Source organism: Doryrhamphus excisus, linkage group LG3 (assembly GCF_037039965.1).
Source record: "Doryrhamphus excisus strain RoL-2023G ecotype Guam linkage group LG3, RoL_Dexc_Guam_v1.1, whole genome shotgun sequence".
In the NCBI taxonomy this organism is placed as follows: domain Eukaryota; kingdom Metazoa; phylum Chordata; class Actinopteri; order Syngnathiformes; family Syngnathidae; genus Doryrhamphus; species Doryrhamphus excisus.
In genome coordinates, this window is record NC_136359.1 from 2,115,970 (window position 1) to 2,137,285 (window position 21,316).

At 39.7% G+C, this 21,316-nt stretch overlaps 1 protein-coding gene across 2 annotated transcripts in view; it reads right to left on the reverse strand.

Annotated features, from left to right (window-relative positions):
- Window positions 1–396: 396 nt before the first annotated feature.
- LOC131127660 (transmembrane protein 132D) overlaps window positions 397–21,316 on the reverse strand; it is a 171,986-nt gene continuing 151,066 nt past the window's right edge. For both annotated transcript variants that reach the window (XM_058069759.2, XM_058069760.2), the window contains 11 exons: window positions 20,814–20,957; window positions 10,584–10,789; window positions 8,443–8,509; window positions 8,239–8,370; window positions 8,015–8,092; window positions 7,121–7,183; window positions 6,866–6,994; window positions 3,157–3,285; window positions 2,810–3,091; window positions 2,453–2,721; window positions 397–999 (listed from right to left, as the gene is read on the reverse strand). In XM_058069759.2, coding sequence (XP_057925742.2) covers window positions 411–999; window positions 2,453–2,721; window positions 2,810–3,091; window positions 3,157–3,285; window positions 6,866–6,994; window positions 7,121–7,183; window positions 8,015–8,092; window positions 8,239–8,370; window positions 8,443–8,509; window positions 10,584–10,789; window positions 20,814–20,957 — 2,088 coding nt within the window. In that variant the 3' untranslated portion in view covers window positions 397–410. The remainder of the gene's footprint in view (window positions 1,000–2,452; window positions 2,722–2,809; window positions 3,092–3,156; window positions 3,286–6,865; window positions 6,995–7,120; window positions 7,184–8,014; window positions 8,093–8,238; window positions 8,371–8,442; window positions 8,510–10,583; window positions 10,790–20,813; window positions 20,958–21,316) is intronic.

Sequence of the window (21,316 nt, forward strand, 5' to 3'; positions counted from 1 at the left end):
TTATCGGTATGACATCATAATTCGCTCGTATCGTTCCGATAATTATCGTGCACCCCTAATCGTAACGTTTTTTAAAATATATATTCTATTATTGTCTCGCTTTTATTTTATTATTGCAGTATTTTCTATTCACCTCTTGCTTCCTCTGGCGGACATTTTTCTGTTCTTCATTCCAGTGTGAGCTTGTGACAAGGTGGGAGGAGCCTAAAAAGTAGGCGTGTTCCAAACTGGCTGTCCGTGACTCATTGCGACTCGTGTTAACTCGGAAGAGTTAGCGCCGTGTTTTGTCGTCCGTCCGTCCCGCTCCCTTCGTCCATGGCAAAGGCATCACAGGTGAATTGTCCCCCTTTCCTGGCAACCCCCTAACCCAAGCCCCGCCCACCAAGTGAACCTTTGACCTTTGACCCCAGTCACAGATTGTCTTGTAGCCTCTCCATGTAGGTTCTGATTTCCGACTGACCCAGGTCCATGTCGTGACAAACCCACTTGATGTCGTCCTCGCCGCCCTTGCCGAGCAACACGGACGAGTTGCTGTACGGGGGCACGCCCCCCCCGCTCCCGCCCGGATTATCATTGGGCAGCACGGTGGCAAACGACGTGAACTTGACTCGTTTGCGTTTGTTGGCGGCGGCTCTGGGCGAGTTGTTGTCAGCGGCGATAGCGGAAAGGCACTGATGCGGATCCGGAATGGACCTGGGTAACGTCTGACTGTGCGAGACACCCCTGTGCCCACCCAGACCCCCGCCGCCACCGCTAAGGGTGCCCCTGCTGTTGGGGCCCATCACCAAGGTGCCCCCCGCCCCGTTCAGGAGGTACTTGTTCTCCTCGTAGCCTTCCTCGTTGCGGTCGATGATGGTGGTGCACTCGTCCGGCAGCGAGCCGGGGCACGGGTCGGGGTGGTCCGCCAGGAGGTCGGCCTCGTTGCCCAGCCACACCCAGTCGTGGGCGTGGTTCATGTTGCCGGCCGCCTCCAGCACGGGGACTTGCTTGTGGCGATATCTGTACAATAGAACCACGATTAGGTGACCTCCTGATGTCGTGTTCGAATCTATTCGACAAGCTAGCTGCTTTCATAAGGTGGCTAAATGTACTGCAAAAAAGGCCAGTAAGGATAATTCATAATGCCGCCTACAGAGAACATACTAACTCCTTATTTCTAAAATCACAAATACTTCAACTTGCTGATATAGTTCATCTTCAAACAGCTAAAATAATGCATAAGGCTAAAAATAACCAATTAGCTAAAAATGTCATCCAATACTTCTCTACAAGAGAGGAGAAATATGATCTCAGGGAAAAACTAAATATGAAATTATGTCATTGTATGGTCATATCACCTCGTACTTTGGTACATGACTTGAAAATTAAAATTAAAATTAAAATTAAAATTAAAATTAAAATTAAAATTAAAATTAAAATTAAAATTAAAATTAAAATTAAAATTAAAATTAAAATTAAAATTAAAATTAAAATTAGAAAAGATTTAAAAGATTAAATATTTAAAAGATTTAAAAGATTTAAAAAATTTAAAAGATTTAAAAAATTAAAATTAAAATTAAAATTAAAATTAAAATTAAAATTAAAATTAAAATTAAAATTAAAATTAAAATTAAAATTAAAAAAGATTAAATATTTAAAAGATTTAAAAGATTTAAAAAATTAAAATTAAAATTAAAATTAAAATTAAAATTAAAATTAAAATTAAAATTAAAATTAAAATTAAAATTAACATTAAAATTAAAATTAAAAATAAAATTAGAAACGATTCAAAAGATTTAAATAAAAAAAATTAACATTAAAATTAAAATTATTAAAAAAATTATAAAAAATAAACTTAAATTATAGTTGGAAAGCAGGAAGTGAACAAATGTTACTGATTGTAAAAGTACCAGATGGAGGGGTAGGATTTAATAAGCTTTGCTTCTTCCTACTCCTTTCGGACATGTGGAACTGTGAACTGATTATGGGATGCACTCAATTGTAATCTGATTACCATTACCAAATGGGTATAAAGCCATTTCTAAAGCTTTGGGACTCCAGCAAACCACAGTGAGAGCCATTATCCACAAACGGCCAAAACATGGAACAGTAGTGAACCGTCCCAGGAGTGGCCAGCCAACCAAAATGACCCCAAGAGTGCGGCGAGGACTCACCTAAGAGGTCACAAAAGACCCCACAACAACATCCAAACAACTAGAGACCTCACTTGCCTCAGTTAAAGTCAGAGGTCATGACTCCACCATGTGAAAGACACAAAAAATAAAAATAAAAATTAAATAAAATAAAAAAAATATATTAGGAAAGCAGGAAGTGAACAAATGTAACAGTTATTGATTGTAAAGGTACCAGATGGAGGGGTAGGATTTAATAAGCTTTGCTTCTTCCGACTCCAACATTCCCATTCCCATTCCCATTCCCATTCCCATTCCCATCTTAGATGAAAACAATCTACCTGAAGGCGAAGCTGACACAGTTGATGAGGAAGACCAGGATAGCCAGGCAGAAGACACCCAGCAGGGCGTACATCCCGATCTCCAGGTCCGAGAGTCCCCTGGTGGTCTGGGTTAGCTCGCTGTCGGCGGGTCCGGGTACCTCCACTTGGGCCGGGACGCTAGCCGAGTCCCCCGCTTGGCTCTGACCCCCACCCCGGCTGCCACCGCCACCGGAGGCTTTGCCGCCCGCGGCTCGGTGGGTGACGGTGCTCTTGGTCGTTAGGCTGACCTGAACATCGGGACGTTAACGATTAATCAGCCATTTATGCAAATGAGATGGAATTGTCTTTGATGTCTACTGCTTTGTCCCCTCCCACCTTCCTCATGGCGCCTTCCTCACGGTCCACGGTGGCGCTGTTGGACTTCCACTCTCGTCCCTTGTCGGTGGCGTTGTCCCTGGGGACGCCATCCTCGGGGACGGGCGCTCCTCTCTCCTCGTCGTCGTTCTTGGCTCCAAACCTCACCATCACGTTACCCACGCCCGACGCCAGAACGCTCTTCCTCTTGGACTTCTGGCACGTCTCGGAGATGACCATCTCCACGCGGACCAGCGCCCCTTGGCCCTCGGCCTCCGCTACGACGATGGGCCAGTGTTGATCCTTTGGAAACGACGCAATCCATCATGTGATCGGTACTCATACCCGTCTGGGCAGTTAGCTCCTACCTGATTGGTCACGGAGATCACATTCTCATCCAATGACAACGCCGACAGGAGGAAGTCCTTGGGGTCATAGACGTCCAATGGCGTAACAGAACCATCGCTGTAGTGGATCCAGGCGCTGATCGCCGCTTCCTGGGGAACCGTGACAATTGTTTCATGTGAGGGTAAGAAACAAAAGACATCCGTCTTTGGTTCCTTCCGATTTCCAGTTGAAAAAATTCCAAGAATTGTTGGAATTTAAGGTTTCATCATCTGGAAGCTAAATCTTGGCGCACGGTCATCATCTATTCATTCATTCAATTTCTAGCAAATAATCCGAATGGAATTGGAATACTCGGGTCCATGTATACGTGGCTATCGGAATATTTGGGTCTACGTGTTTATACCTGGTTTTTGGAATATTTGGGTCCATGTATACGTGGCTATCGGAATATTTGGGTCTACGTGTTTATACCTGGTTTTTGGAATATTTGGGTCCATGTATACGTGGCTATCGGAATATTTGGGTCCATGTATACGTGGTTTTTGGAATATTTGGGTCCTTGTATACGTGGCTATCGGAATATTTGGGTCCACGTGTTTATACCTGGTTTTTGGAATATTTGGGTCCATGTATACGTGGCTATCGGAATATTTGGGTCTACGTGTTTATACCTGGTTTTTGGAATATTTGGGTCCACGTGTTTATACCTGGTTTTTGGAATATTTGGGTCCATGTATACGTGGCTATCGGAATATTTGGGTCTACGTGTTTATACCTGGTTTTTGGAATATTTGGGTCCATGTATACGTGGCTATCGGAATATTTGGGTCTACGTGTTTATACCTGGTTTTTGGAATATTTGGGTCCATGTATACGTGGCTATCGGAATATTTGGGTCCATGTATACGTGGTTTTTGGAATATTTGGGTCCTTGTATACGTGGCTATCGGAATATTTGGGTCCACGTGTTTATACCTGGTTTTTGGAATATTTGGGTCCATGTATACGTGGCTATCGGAATATTTGGGTCTACGTGTTTATACCTGGTTTTTGGAATATTTGGGTCCACGTGTTTATACCTGGTTTTTGGAATATTTGGGTCCATGTATACGTGGCTATCGGAATATTTGGGTCTACGTGTTTATACCTGGTTTTTGGAATATTTGGGTCCATGTATACGTGGATATTGGAATATTTGGGTCCATGTATACGTGGATATTGGAATATTTGGGTCCATGTATACGTGGATATTGGAATATTTGGGTCCATGTATACGTGGATATTGGAATATTTGGGTCCATGTATACGTGGATATTGGAATATTTGGGTCCATGTACACGTGGATATTGGAATATTTGGGTCCATGTATACGTGGATATTGGAATATTTGGGTCCATGTATACGTGGATATTGGAATATTTGGGTCCATGTATACGTTGCTATCGGTTGGTGTGCCTAATGAAGTGACCAGCGAAGGACAGGTTGGTCTTTATCGCCGTCTTCCATCGTAATGAGCTGCTTCCTGTCTAATTAGCGCTTTGACAGACACGATAACAATGTGCGAGATAAAACAGGAAACGTGGGAATTATTTTTTTTCCCCCCGGCCCCTCTTGAGGGGCTTGAGTACCCGCGTAGTAGTTCCAAAGTATTTGAAGGTAGCAGCACCTTGAAAAAAGCGCCGTGGCGTGGCGTGGTGTTTCTATCAGCCGCCTCTCAGGCCCGAATGATAGAAGAGCACCTTGTCGCAGTAAAGCGGAGATATGTGCTGCAAAACGCCTGCGAGTTACACACCGCTAATTACAAAGTGATTATGGCGGAGAGATAAGCGGCAGGACATGTTCACAGCACACAATTATGCTTTGGCTTCGATGATTACAACCTGGGGGGGGGGGGGGGGGGGGGTCATTCCACAACAGCCTAACTTTAGTCCATCCGTGTGTGAATTAACGTGTCTATATTATATTTAATGTTACATTTGTACACAGGTGGAACGTTACTGTACTTACTCTACTGTACTTACTGTACTATACTTACTGTACTGTACTTACTGTACTTACACTTAGTCCTTCAAGTATACCAGTGTGCTGTACTTACACTTAGTCTTTCAAGTGCATAAGTGTGCTGTATTTAGACTTCGTCCTTCAAGTGTACGAGTGTGCTGTGCTTACACTTAAGTCCTTCAAGTGCATAAGTGTGCTGTGCTTACACTTCAGTCCTTCAAGTGCATAAGTGTGCTGTACTTACACTTTGTACTTCAAGTGCTTAAGTGTGCTGTACTTAAACTTAGTCCATCAAGTGCACAACTGTGCTGTACTTACACTTAATCCTCCAAGTGTGTAAGTGTGCTGTACTTACACTTAGTCTTTCAAGTGCATTAGTGTGCTGTACTTAGACTTAGTCCTTCAAGTGTACTATTATGCTGTACTTACACTTAGTCCTTCAACTAAACAAGTGTGCTGTACTTACACTTAGTTCTTCAAGTGTACTAGTGTGCTGTACTTACACTTAGTCCTTCAAGTGTACCAGTGTGCTATACTTACACTTAGTCTTTCAAGTGCATTAGTGTGCTGTACTTGGACTTAGTCCTTCAAGTGTACTATTATGCTGTACTTACACTTAGTCCTTCAGTGTGCTGTACTTACACTGAGTCAATCCAAGTGCACAAGTGTGGTGTACTTAGATTTTGTCCTTCAAGTGCACAAGTGTGCCTTACTTACACTTAGTCCTTCAAGTGTACTAGTGTGCTGTACTTACACTTAGTCCTTCAGGTGCATGAGTGTGCTGTACTTACACTTAATACTTCAAGTATGTAAGTGTGCTGTACTTACACTTAGTCTTTCAAGTGCATAAGTGTGCTGTACTTAGACTTAGTCCTCCAAGTGTACAATTATGCTGTACTTACACTTAGTCCTTCAAGTGGACTAGTGTGCTGTACTTACACTGAGTTCATTCAAGTGCACAAGTGTGGTGTACTTAGATTTTGTCCTTCAAGTGCACAAGTGTGTTGTATTTACACTTAGTCCTTCAAGTGTACTAGTGTGCTATGCTTACACTTAGTCCTTCAGGTGCACGAGTGTGCTGTACTTACACTTAGTCCCTCAAGTGCATGAGTGTGCTGGACTTACACTTTATCCTTCAAGTGCGTAAGTGTGCTGTACTTACACTAAATCCTTCAAGTGTGTAAGTGTGCTGTACTTAGACTTAGTCCTTCAAGGGCGTAAGCGTGCTATACTTACACTTGGTGCTTCTAGTGTGCTGTACTTGGACATTGTCCTTCAAGTGCATAAGTGTGCTGTACTTACAGTAAGTCCTTTAAGCGCACAAGAGTGCTGTACTTGGACTTAATCCTTCAAGTGCGTAAGTGTGCTGTACTTGGACTTAATCCTTCAATTGCGCAAGTGTGCTGTACTTGGACTTTGTCCTTCAAGTGCATGAGTGTGCTGTACTTACACTTAATACTTCAAGTGTGTAAGTGTGCTGTACTTGGACTTTGTCCTTCAAGTGCATGAGTGTGCTGTACTTACACTTAATACTTTAAGTGTGTAAGTGTGCTGTACTTACACTTAGTTCTTCAAGTGTACTAGTGTGCTGTACTTACACTTAGTTCTTCAAGTGTACTAGTGTGCTGTACGTACACTTAGTCCTTCAAGTGCATAAGTGTGCTGTATACATGGCTCATATATAAAGTTGTATTTGTACACAAGTGTAACGTATGTAGCCTAGCATACCTGTTTGGGTGCTTGCAGGAGGTCGCTGGCCGTGGTGGTCAACTGAATCGCTTGGTAATTTCCAGGACTGGACGTCATGCTGAGTGACAAAGACGCAACCAGCTGGACCCCCAGGTCTGTGATGGTGACCTGTGCGGAGTCGGAAACAACGTAAGTCCCGAACGCCTCCTGGTTTGCTACGTGGAGAGCTAACGTTTACAATGCAGGGCCTCCACCAAGGCCATTTGTGTTGGTGTAAATGAGTTAGCATGTTACCTTGTCGTCCAACACGGTCACGGTCTTCTCGGCAAGGATGGAGTCGGACAGAGGGGACAACACCTGCAAATGTCCAAAAAATCCAAACTATTGAAAAACCAAAACAGAAAATAACATAATATGACATGACAAAACGTAACATGACAAAACATAACATGACAAAACATTCATTCATTCATTCATTTTCTACCGCTTTTTCCACACGAGGGTCGCGGGGGGTGCCGGAGCCTATCCCAGCTGTCTTCGGGCAAAAGAGAGGCGGGGTCCACCCTGGACTGGTGGCCAGCCAATCACAGGGCACATATAAACAAACAACCATTCACACTCACATTCATACCTATGGACAATTTGGAGTCGCTAATTAACCTAGCATGTTTTTGGAATGTTTTTGAAACTCCACACAGAGATGGCAGAGGGAGTGGAATTGAACCCTGGTCTCCTAGGTGTGAGGTCTGCGCGCTAACCACTCGACCACCGTGCCGCCCATGACAAAACACGACATGACAAAACATAACATGACAAAACAGCCTAATTTAACACGATATAAGACGGCCGCGGTCGGGGCTGCAAAGGTGGCGACAGATGGACAGACAGTGATGGAGCTCCGGAGTCCGCCCGGCGACAGGGCGAGCGAGGTGTGTGATTGGTGCACAAAGAAAAGGGGACAAAGGTGCATCGAATCTAATTCAAAATCCCCAATTTAAGCTAGGTAAAGAAAATGTAACAACTTCAGACATCGAGGGGGGGCACGGGGGGTGGGATGGGGGGGGGGGGCACCAAATTGAAATGTCAAATTCCAAGATGATGTCTACTTGAGTCCCCAGTACTGTTGCTGACAGGCATGAAGTCCCAGTGCTGGCTGCTAAACCAGACCACCATGAGGGACTTGGGTACCTGGATGGTGGTGATGCCCAGATCGCGTCCCAGCAGGACTCTTCCGTCTATGAGCTTGGCGATGCGAGGGTCCTCCACCTGCAGAATAAACACTTTGTCACAAAGTACACAAAGTGCACAAAGTGCACAAGAAATGCTCACTTACTTATCAGGTAGCCATTAAAGGATGCGACTAAAACAGCTAATTTGTGATTGAGATCTGGTATTGGGGTTTCTGTTTCTACCTTGAGCTGATCCAGGACCAGATGAGTGATGTCCGCTTGCCAGTCGGCACCCAACATGTACACCATCTCGCCTCCCGGGTCGGACGGCTCGGCGACAAAGTGGGTGAGGACCCTCACTAGGGCGTACTGGTACTGAAAGGTCCGAAAAGGGGGTCAGATGAGATCAGGGTCAGAACTCCTTCAGGGGTAGCAATCACATCAAACCTGCAGGGTGCAGCCTTTGCCCCCCCTCCGCTCGTCGTCCTCGTCGTCTTCGCTGTCTCTGGTGGGCCTGCCGAGAGAGACCAAGACGGGCTTAATTACGGCTTCTTTTTAATCCGCCCCCCCCCCGTATTGAGACCGCGTGTAAGCTCCGCTGAGGGTCACTCCCGAGGTCCGACACGTTTTAATCTTCCGCTGCTGGGAATCACAGCCGTCTTTCACCTCGACAAAAGACGAGGTGACATCAACAATACGATGCATTCAGGAACATCGAGAGAACCGAGGGGATCACATCGGCGAGCGTCAATGGATTACCCAACCGGATTAAGGGGACCAATGTAGACAGGAAGTAAACTCACTTGTTAGCATAGTTAGCACCTGCTGCGTCTCAACTGGCGCACTTGCATACTTAGTCCTTCAAGTGCACAAGTGGGATTTACTTAGACTTAGTCATTCAAGTGCATAAGTGTGCTGTACGTACATTTAGTACTTCAAGTGCATAAGTGTGCTGTACTTACACTTAGTCCTTCAAGTGTACTAGTGTGCTGTACTTTCCTTCAAGTGCACAAGTATGCTGTACTTACACTTAAACCTTCAAGTGCATGGGTGTGCTGTACTTACACTTAGTCCCTCAAGTGTATGAGTGTGCTGTACTTACGCTTAATCCTTCAAGTGCATAAGTGTGATGTACTTAGATTTAGTCCTCCAAGTGCATAAGTGTGCTGTACTTACACTTAGTCCTTCAAGTGCATAAGTGTGCTGTACTTACACTTAGTCCTTCAAGTGTATGAGTGTGCTGTACTTACACTTAGTCCTTCAAGTGCACAAGTGTGCTGTACTTACACTTAGTCCTTCAAGTGCACAAGTGTGCTGTACTTACACTTAGTTCTTCAAGTGCATAAGTGTGCTGTATTTACACTTAGTCCTTCAAGTGCATAAGAAATGAAGAACAAAAAGGAAGACGAGAAGAAGGAGAAAAAGAAATGAGGAGGAGAAAAAAGAAGAAGGAGGTAAAGGGGAGGAAGGCAAAAAGGTGGAGAAGAAGAAGGAGGAGATTGGGAAGGAAAAGATGAAAAAAGACCAAAAGAAGGAGAAGGAGGAAAATGAGAACGAGGTGAATGAAAAGGAAAATGTGAAAAAAAGAAGAGGAGGAACATGTGAAAGGAGGAGCAGAAGGAGTACAACGAAGAGGAGAAGAAGGCCAAATGATGGAGAATAAGAAGGAGGAGCTGAAAATGGAGGAGATTGGGAAGGAAAAGATGAAAAAAAACAAAAGAAGCAGGAGGAAAATGAGAACGAGGTGAATGAAAAGGAAAATATGAAGAAGAAGAAGAGGAGGAACATTTGAAAGGAGGAGCAAAAGGAGTACAACGAAGAGGAGGGGAAGAAGAACGCCAAAAGATTGAGAAGAAGAAGGAGAAGATTGGGAAGGAAAAGATGAAAAAAGACCAAAAGAAGGAGGAAAATGAGAACGAGGTGAATGAAAAGGAAAATGTGAAGAAGAAGAAGAGGAGGAACATGTGAAAGGAGGAGCAGAAGGAGTACAACGAAGAGGAGAAGAAGGCCAAAAGATGGAGAAGAAGAAGGAGGAGCTGAAAATGGAGGAGATTGGGAAGGAAAAGATGAAAAAAGACCAAAAGAAGGAGAAGGAGGAAAATGAGAACGAGGTGAATGAAAAGGAAAATGTGAAGAAGAAGAAGAAGAAGGAGGAGCTGAAAATGGAGGAGATTGGGAAGGAAAAGATGAAAAAAGACCAAAAGAAGGAGAAGGAGGAAAATGAGAACGAGGTGAATGAAAAGGAAAATGTGAAGAAGAAGAAGAGAAACATGTGAAAAGAGGAACAGAAAGAGTACAAGGAAGAGGAGGAGGAGAAGAAGGCCAAAAGATGACAAACAAGGAGGTGGAAATGGAGGAGGAAGAGGAGAAAAAAAAGATAAACAAAGACCAAAAGAAGGAGAAGGAGGAAAATGAGAACGAGGTGAATGAAAAGGAAAATGTGAAGAAGAAGAAGAGGAACATGGACAACAACAGGAGCAAATGAAGAACGATGAGAAGGAGATGAAAGCAGGATTCTAAGAAGGTAAGGAGAAGGAGGACCAGACCATAAGACATATCATGTGAAAGGGAGGTGGTAATAACAGCACCTCCTGCTGGCGGCGATGGGAACTCGCCATCCTTTGACCTGGCTGAGTTCGGTGTCGGACACGTCGATCTGCAGGGGCAGCTTGGGGACCCACACGGTGAGCGTCATCTGGGCCGCCAGGTGCATGTACGTGAAATTGACCGCCAGCCTCTGGCGTCCGCGCATTTCCTTGCCGTTGACCAAGACCTGGTCGCAGTTTGGCGACACCTGCGGAAAGTCCATTTGTTAGTCCTGAATGCATTCATTTGACCTTCCACCATAAACTACTAAACAGCGCCTCAGCTGGCGGCCGCCCGGTACTGCACCTCATTGGCTCTCATTGAAAGATGCATATAGCCACAAAAGCATGTCTGTTTCTGTTTCAATGAAATAATGTGTTTGGACATGGGATTAGCATGCTTGTGTGTTACACTGTGGACACACACACACACACACACACACACAATGACAGGCAGAACAAAGCAAATCCAGGATTTAGTCAGTCCCATTTTCAGCCTTCATTCTGCTGTCCAGACTGTGTGACCAATGTAGCTGACGACATATTAAAATCATCATCATCATCATCATCATCATCATCATCACAACATTGTCAGCGAGCATGCCGACGTGTGTACTCACCGTGCTCACATACTACACAGTACCGTGCAAATACTCTGCGCTTCTAGTAGGTGTATTACGGTAATGCAATACTAATGCCGGGATCAATACAATGCTTTTATTTAACCCTAGTGGAGAATGGCATGGATTTCTAGCGGTACAGGTTGGATTTTAAGATGTGTAGAGAAGCCTGTTTTATTCGGTGGCTTCATAAACACCTGCGACTCGGAAAGCAGGGGCTTGAGCGCCAGTTTGTACCCGTAAACCAACTTTTTTTGTTTTATTTTAAGGTGTGTAGCGAAGCCTATTTTTTCAGGTAAATCCATAAGAAAATTGCAAATATTTGTCCGCACCGACTTTTTTTTGATATTTTGTTGATATTAAATATAGGTTTTTGTGAGGTTGAGATCATTTTTAGATCGAGTTTTGGTTTTAGACGTGTAGTGAAGCCTGTGACTTCATAAAAAATACTCGTTGTCATCAACCTATGTCGATAATTATAGCTTTTTGTGAAACAAGTGAGGTTGAGATCATTTTAGACCTTCAAATTTTGGTTTCAGACGTGTAGCGAAGCCTGTGACTTCATTAAAAAACACAAAAAATACTTGTTGTCATCAACTTATGTCTATAATGATAGCTTTTTGTGAAACAAGTGAGGTTGGGATCTTTTTTAGTCCCTCAAATTTGCTTTTCAGACGTGTAGCGAAGCCTGTGACTTCATAAAAAATACTTGTTGTCAACAACTTGTGTCGATAATGATAGCTTTTTGTGAAACAAGTGAGGTTGGGATCATTTTTAGACCCTCAAATTTTCTTTTCAGACGTGTAGTGAAGCCTGTGACTTCATAAAAAAAACACAAAAAATACTTGTTGTCATCAACTTATGTCAATAATTATAGCTTTATATGAAAACAAGTGAGGTTGAGGTCATTTTGAGACCCTCAAATTTTCTTTTCAGACGTGTAGTGAAGCCTGTGACTTCATAAAAAATACTTGTTGTCAACAACTTATGTCGATAATGATAGCTTTTTGTGAAACAAGTGAGGTTGGGATCATTTTTAGACCCTCAAATTTTCTTTTCAGACGTGTAGTGAAGCCTGTGACTTCATAAAAAAACACAAAAAATACTTGTTGTCATCAACTTATGTCGATAATTATAGCTTTATATGAAAACAAGTGAGGTTGAGGTCATTTTGAGACCCTCAAATTTTCTTTTCAGACGTGTAGCGAAGCCTGTGACTTCATAAAAAATACTTGTTGTCAACAACTTATGTCGATAATGATAGCTTTTTGTGAAACAAGTGAGGTTGGGATCATTTTTAGACCCTCAAATTTTCTTTTCAGACGTGTAGTGAAGCCTGTGACTTCATTAAAAAAACACAAAAAATACTTGTTGTCATCACCTTATGTCGATAATTATAGCTTTATATAAAAACAAGTGAGGTTGAGGTCATTTTTAGACCCTCAAATTTTTTTTCAGACGTGTAGCGAAGCCTGTGACTTCATAAAAAATACCCGTTGTCATCAACCTATGTCGATAATTATAGCTTTATATGAAAACAAGTGAGGTTGAGGTCATTTTTAGACCCTCAAATTTGCTTTTCAGACGTGTAGCGAAGCCTGTGACTTCATAAAAAAAACACAAAAAATACTTGTTGTCATCAACTTATGTCGATAATTATAGCTTTATATAAAAACAAGTGAGGTTGAGGTCATTTTTAGACCCTCAAATTTTTTTTCAGACGTGTAGTGAAGCCTATGACTTCATAAAAAATACTTGTTGTCAACAACTTATGTGGATAATGTCGATAATGATAGCTTTATATTGAAACAAGCGAGGTTGAGATGATTTTTAGAGCTCTGGGTTTTGTTTTACGATGTGTAGCGAAGCCTGTATTTTCTATAAATCCGTCATCACTATTTTTTGTTGCTATTAGACTTTTTGTGAAAGAAGACAGGATTATTTTTTTTATCGTTTCGACTTTTGTTTTCAGTAGTGGAGCCTATTTTTTTGTGGCTTCATAAAAAATGGGCATTTGAGCACTTTTTCTATGAAGATGACTAAAAAGTAAAAGACATACACGGGGCCAAGTAAGAGATCCAGGATCACTTCAAGACCCCCAAACTACACAGAAGGTACGTGAACAAGTGTAGTGAAGTTTTTTCTGAGCAGTAAACAGCTGAGTTGGAGCTTTAAGGACACTGAAGAATGGATTTAATCTGTGCGGTTCGCCACAAAGACAGCGGCGGGCCGGCTGGAAATTGAGTCGACGCGGAAGCAGAAGAGCGGCGTGCGGCAACGGGGAAATAAAAGCGCCGGCCTCAGCATTTCAAGAAAGTTTCCAGCTTTTCCAGGTGTGTTTGATGAAGTTTTATTCTTTTGTTTTCTCTAAAAGCAGAAGGTTTTGTTGTGGAAACATTTTCAGGACTTTTGATGCAAAAGCAGACTTGCTTGGGAAGGTTTTTTTTTTCTTTTGGTCCAATTGTATGGACAAGTTTTCCACAGACATGAAATAGAAATCTACAATAAGTCATAAATCACATGTGGGCTGAATCCCTCCAATTATGTAATTTTTAATCTTTAATTAAAATAAAATAAAATGAATAAAATGCCCCTGAACCCCCTTTATGGACGGAATATGGAAAATTTAAAATACATGTAAATAGCAACAAATTTTCCATAAAAATTTGGTATAATTAGAATGTGTTTTTTGGATTTATTTTGATATTTTTCTAATAAAGCAAAAATGCAAAAAAAAGTTATTAGTATGCATTTTCTCTTGCATTGATGGCGTACCAATGAACGTGTATGTGGATGCTACTGTTTTGGTTTATAAATATATATATATATATATATATATATATATATATATATATAAATAAATAAATATATAAATAGCAACAAATTTTCCATAAAAATTTTGTATAATTAGAATGTGTTTTTTGGATTTATTTTGATATTTTTCAAATAAAGCAAAAATGCAAAAAAAAGTTATTAGTATGCATTTTCTCTAGCATTGATGGCGTACCAATGAACGTGTATGTGGATGCTACTGTTTTGGTTTATAAAAAAATATATATATATATATAAATAAATATATAAATAGCAAAATATTTTCCACAAAAATTTTGTATAATTAGAATGTCTTTTTTGGATTTATTTTGATTTTTTTCTAATAAAGCAAAAATGCAAATAAAAGTTATTAGTATGCATTTTCTATTGCATTGATGGCGTACCAATGAACGTGTATGTGGATGCTACTGTTTTGGTTTATAAATATAAATATATAAATAAATATATATATAAATAGCAAAATATTTTCCACAAAAATTTTGTATAATTAGAATGTCTTTTTTGGATTTATTTTGATTTTTTTCTAATAAAGCAAAAATGCAAATAAAAGTTATTAGTATGCATTTTCTATTGCATTGATGGCGTACCAATGAACGTGTATGTGGATGCTACTGTTTTGGTTTATAAATATAAATATATAAATAAATAAATATATAAATTGCAAAATATTTTCCATAAAAATTTTGTATAATTAGAATGTCTTTTTTGGATTTATTTTGATTTTTTTCTAATAAAGCAAAAATGCAAATAAAAGTTATTAGTATGCATTTTCTATTGCATTGATGGCGTACCAATGAACATGTATGTGGATGCTACTGTTTTGGTTTATAAATATAAATATATAAATAAATAAATATATAAATAGCAAAATATTTTCCATAAAAATTTTGTATAATTAGAATGTGTTTTTTGGATTTATTTTGAATTTTTTCTAATAAAGCAAAAATGCAAATAAAAGTTATTAGTATGCATTTTCTCTTGCTCAAAGAGCATGTGCTGATTGGCAAGTGTGCCCAGCAGACAGCACGCAGGGTAAAGTGCAGTCAGACTTTCAGCCGGCGACTTTTTCCTTTTTCCACCAAACGTTTGGTCTCAAATGTCCCGAAACACAATAAGACGCTCTCTCGCCCATTTAGCCTCAATCTCCTCGGGCTGAGTCGTTTCTAAGAATCCATATTTATCTCCCTCCTCGCTAAGAGATGTGAGTCCCACGCGTGTACTTCCTCATCCGTCTCTCTCGCTCGCTTCTCATCTGGCCACATTTTCCCCTTCTCTGCCCGTTCCGCCTGCCTCCCTTCCCAGCCTGGGGGGGATCCAATCCATCAGACTTTTGGGGAGGCCATTATCCAATCAGGGCTCACTGCGCTGACAGGGGCGGGCCCCCGAGGGGGAAGCGGGCTAACTCGCTCGCTGATGGGATTAGACCTCCCACCTGTCCGTCATCTGAGCCTGAGAGAGGCCACGCCGGGCCAATCGCCTCCAAGCGTGGTGTCACATGACTCCCGCGTACTTAGCAGGGCTTCGCTTCTTCTTACGCTTGCATGACTCGACTTCATAGCATGCGGTTGGCATTTTATTAGCAGCGGTTAACTTCTTTTTACACTTTAATGGCAGTAAAGGACGTTAAAATGTGACTGCAGGGGGGCAATTTTAACACCGGAACAGACCATTTTCTGCAACATTCATAGTGGTTAACTTCTTTTTACGCTTGCATAAGGAGTGGAGTTGTTTTTTTTTTTGTTTATTTTACATTACAATGTTAGTGGTTCACTTCTTTATACACTTTTTATTGACACTTAATTTTTAATAGATTTTATGTCCTAATATTGACACTTAATTTTTTTATTGATTTATGTCCTGATATTGTCACTTAATTTTTAAAAAATTGATTTCATGTCCTAATATTGACAATTAATTTTTTAAAATTGATTAATGTCCTAATATTGACACTTAATTTAAAAAAAATTATTTTATGTTCTAATATTGACACTTAATTTTTGTTAAATTGATTAATGTGCTAATATTGACACTTAATTAAAAAAAAAATTATGTTCTAATATTTGCACACTTTATTTTTATTAAATTGATTAATGTCCTAATAGTGATTCTTAATGTCCTAATATTGTCACTTAATTTTTAAAAATTGACTTCATGTCCTAATATTGACACTTAATTTTTTTTTATTGATTAATGTCCTAATATTGACACTTAATTTTTTTTATTGTTTTAATGTCCTAATATTGACACTTAATTTTTTTAAATTGATTTTATGTCCTAATATTGTCACTTAATTTTTAAAAATTGACTTCATGTCCTAATATTGACACTTAATTTTTTTTATTGATTAATGTCCTAATATTGACACTTAATTTTTTTTATTGTTTTAATGTCCTAATATTGACACTTAATTTTTTTAATTGATTTTATGTCCTAATATTGTCACTTAATTTTTAAAAATTGACTTCATGTCCTAATATTGACACTTAATTTTTTTTATTGATTAATGTCCTAATATTGACACTTAATTAAAAAAATATTTTATGTCCTAATTTTGACACTTAAATTATTAAAATTGATTTTGAGTTTGACGGCTATTAAGGATGCTGCAATGTGACTTCAAACATGTCCTGTAATTTTATATGATGCAGGGCCACAGTTTGACACTGGAACAGACTATTTCCTGCAATATTTGTACTGACTTAACTTCTTCTAACCAAAAGCGGTAGAATGTTTTGTTGTGTTTTTTAGCTAAGGTTGAATTATTTGGTACAGACTACTTCCTGTCTCGTGACTCGACTCTCATGACTCGCAGACCCCGAGGGAGGGGGGTACCACGGTGAAATAAATTCATGTTTTTGCACAGGCGGCATAAAAAAAAAAAAAAGTTGCACTTTAATACGTTTGTGGTCGCACACTCGCTAGCAGGATTGTACTGCGCTGTTGCCTCTTGGGATACACTGCAATTATTATACCCCCCCCCACCACCACCACCACTGAGCACGCACACACTCGCTTTCGATTGTGTTTAAGTCCACAGAAATACAATCTGTGTGTGTTTTTTTGCAACATCTTAGCTTCAAACGCTTCCTCTTTTAGGCTCTTTGTCAGACCCGTCTAGTGGGTTTAAATACAAGGTGTGTGTGTGTGTGTGTGTGTGTGTCCTTTTGAGGCCCTGTGTGAATTAGCAGCCTTATTAGCATAGGGATATAAGTCAACACTGGCCCCAATATGTCTGTTTGCATGGCCTCACTCTGTGTGTGTGTGCACTTCGTAACTTTGCATATTTAACTTTATTTGTCTTTGTCAGGCGACGTTATTTCAATAAAACGTCTTCAGGAGTAAGAAATAAGCAGACCATATATGGACTTCCTTTCCTAAGCGATGAGTTAGCTAACAAGGTGCAAGATCTCCCGCGAGATCTCGCACGGAGACGACAACAAGGGGGAGAAAAAAAAAAAAAAAAAAAAAAATGTCGAGCGCTCCCGTTCCCCGGCAGTCGTGGCGTCGGCGTAACGAGCTGAAACAGTCCAGTTTATTACTTGCTCCGCCGAGCAAGTCCTGCCGGTAATTACCTGCCGGGTGCGCCGTGCCCTCGCCGTTTGACACGCTTTCATGACGCCAGCGTGGCGCCGCCATTGGGTGGATGTCCTAATATTGACAGTTAAGACTGGGATTTATTGATTTTAGGTCCTGATACGTGTATTTTGGGGAGTTTGCGTCCTAATATTGACACTTTATTTTTTAAAATGTATTTTATGTCCTAATATTGACACTTTATTAATTCATCTTATTATGCGTACTATACTGGGTAATAGGAGTTTAAATATAACTATAGGGGTGTTATTTCATGTCTAAAGAGCTCTAATAATGTTAAAAAGCAAATTTAGAAGCTCATAAGCAAGTTATTGATACCTTATTTGTCTTAATTTATATTATTATGTGTACTATACTTTGTAATAAGAGTTGATAGATGACTATAGGGGTGTTATTTCATGTCTAAAGAGCTCTAATAATGTTAAAAGGCAAGCTCATAAACAAGTTGTTGATGACTTAATTGTCTTAATTTATGTTATTATGTGTACTATACTGGTTAATAGGACTTTAAAGATGACTATAGGGGTGTTATTTCATGTCTGAAGAGCTCTAATAATGTTAAAATGCCTATTTAGAAGCTCATAAACAAGTTGTTGATACCTTAATTGTCGTAATTTATAATATTATGCGTACTATACTGGGTAATAGGAGTTTAAATATGACTATAGGGGTGTTATTTCATGTCTAAAGAGCTCTAATAATGTTAAAAGGCAAATTTAGAAGCTCATAAACAAGTTGTTGATGCCTTAATTCATCTTATTATGCATACTATACTGGGTAATAGGAATTTAAATATAACTATAGGGGTGTTATTTCATGTCTAAAGAGCTCTAATAATGTTAAAAAGCAAATTTAGAAGCTCATAAGCAAGTTATTGATACCTTATTTGTCTTAATTTATATTATTATGTGTACTATACTGAGTAATAAGAGTTGATAGATGACTATAGGGGTGTTATTTCATGTCTAAAGAGCTCTAATAATGTTAAATGGCAAGCTCATGAACAAGTTGTTGATGCCTTAATTGCCTAAATTTATGTTATTATGTGTACTATACTGGGTAATATGAATTTAAAGATGACTATAGGGGTGTTATTTCATGTCTGAAGAGCTCTAATAATGTTAAAATGCCTATTTAGAAGCTCATAAACAAGTTGTTGATGACTTAATTGCCTTAATTTATATTATTATGTGTACTATACTGGGTAATAGGACTTTAAAGATAACTATAGGGGTGTTATTTAATGTCGAAAGGGCTCTAATAATGTAAAAATTGAAAGTCAAAAATAGGTTTTATATGTCTTAAATGTTTTAACTTCTGTCATTATGTTCAATGTATTGGGTAATAGGAGTGTAAAGGTGACTATAGGGGTGCTACTTCATGTCTGTTAGGCTCTAATAATGTTAAAAAAGTGTATTTAGAAGGTTGTAAATAGGTTATTTTTAGTGATAAATATTTCGTTCATAACTAAAAAATGCTACTCAGCAGAAATGGACTTACCGTGTCACGGTCGGGAGTGGAACCAATTACTTGTGATAAACGAGGGACTCGTATACTGGAGTACACAAGAGTACACAAAAAGCAACGCAAAAGCCGCATGTCAACACTCATTAGTGATAAAGTGTTTTTCTTCTTCCGATACGCACACGTAGACGGCAGCAAGTCACTTTTTAGAGGCGTTGGATTGTTAAAAACATCTAAACTAACACACCCCCCCCCCCGCCACACCCGCATGCCCACACTTTCATGTCCTCCACGCATAAACAAAAGCACAAGCGACAATTTCCACGTTCCGCGTTATTGATCACACTTAAACAGCGGCAGCGCTCTCGCCTTGTCGCAGGAAATTGGCTTCATATTGAAAGTGTCACAGCAAGGGTGCGTTTCATTTGCGCGCCCCGAGGACAAAGGCAGCGCCGCGCCGGAGGAATCAATCTTCAGTCGCGCGGCTATCTTTCGCCGCTTGATTCATTTGCCCGCCTGCGAGTCCGGCTTTGTTGCCCCGCCGCCGCCCGTCAATCACGGCGACGTCGATTGGCTGAAAAAGCTGAATTTGAATTCAGATTACAACTTTAGTTCCCGTCTGCTCGGCTTGTGATGCTACGTATGCTATCGGGCTCAGACTGAAGTAGCATACACATTTGGGCTGCTACGCGACTTCGTTATTAGGTTGTTATGTGTAGCATGCTTTTTATGCAAGCTCCAGGAGTTAAGGCGTTTAAAGATGACTATAGGGGTGTTATTTCATGTCTAAAGAGCTCTAATTATGTTAAAAAGCGTATTTAGAAGCTCATAAACAAGATATTGATACCTTGATTGTCTCAATTTATAATATTATGTGTACTATACTGGGTAATAGGAGTTTAAAGAGGACTATAGGGGTGTTATTTCATGTCTAAAGAGCTCTAATAATGTTAAAAAGCATATTTAGAAGCTCATAAACAAGTTATTGATACCGTAATTGTCTTAATTTATAATATTATGCATACTATACTAGGAAATAGGAATTTAAAGATGACTATAGGGGTGTTATTTCATGTCTAAAGAGCTCTAATAATGTTAAAAAAGCGTATTTAGAAGCTCGTAAACAAGTTGTTGATACCTTAATTGTCTTAATTTATATTATTATGTGTACTATACTGGGTAATAGGAGTTTAAAGATGACTATAGGGGTGTTATTTCATGTCTAAAGAGCTCTAATATTGTTAAAATGCCTTTTTAGAAGCTCATAAACAAGTTGTTGATAACTTAATTGTCTTAATTTATATTATTATGTGTACTATACTGGGTAATAGGAGTTTAAAGATGACTATAGGGGTGTTATTTCATGTCTAAAGAGCTCTAATATTGTTAAATGCCTTTTTAGAAGATCATAAACAAGTTGTTGATACCTTAATTGTCTTAATTTATATTATTATGCGTACTATACTGGGTAATAGGAGTTTAAAGATGACTATAGGGGTGTTATTTCATGTCTAAAGAGCTCTAATATTGTTAAATGCCTTTTTAGAAGATCATAAACAAGTTGTTGATACCTTAATTGTCTTAATTTATATTATTATGCGTACTATGCTGAGAAATAGAAGTTTAAAGATGACTATAGGGGTGTTATTTCATGTCTAAAGAGCTCTAATGTCTAATGACACTCTAAGCTAAGGTACAACGTACATAACGGGTCATCACTTACCTTCAGCACGTCCATGTCGGTGGAGCTGCACGTCAGCGAGTCATCCACCTCCCTCACCTGCCCGTCCGTCTCCACGGTGACCACTTTGACGGGCAGCACCACCCTCCGACCTGTCAGGATGGCCGTGTTCACCACCTCCGTGTCCTGGCGAGGAGGACGACACGTTTAATGTTGACGTGGCCTTGTTTCGCTGCAAATAGTTTGATTTTACAGTGTTTTGCGTTACAGTGTTACGTGTAACAATGTTTCATGTTACAATATTTTATGTTCATATTTTTAGCTTGCTTTTTTTATGTTGTTTTTAAACATATTAAATATATTGAATAATATTTATATAATAAAACGTTTTTGTTAATACTGCATCTACAGTATATATGAATACAATATACATACTACAGTATAGCCATTAAATTCCTTTGCTTTGTGCCGCTGTGTATATGCGATGTATACTGTAATTAAGGACAAAGTGCAGACGTGAATAAAGCACGAGGGGGGGTAAAAAA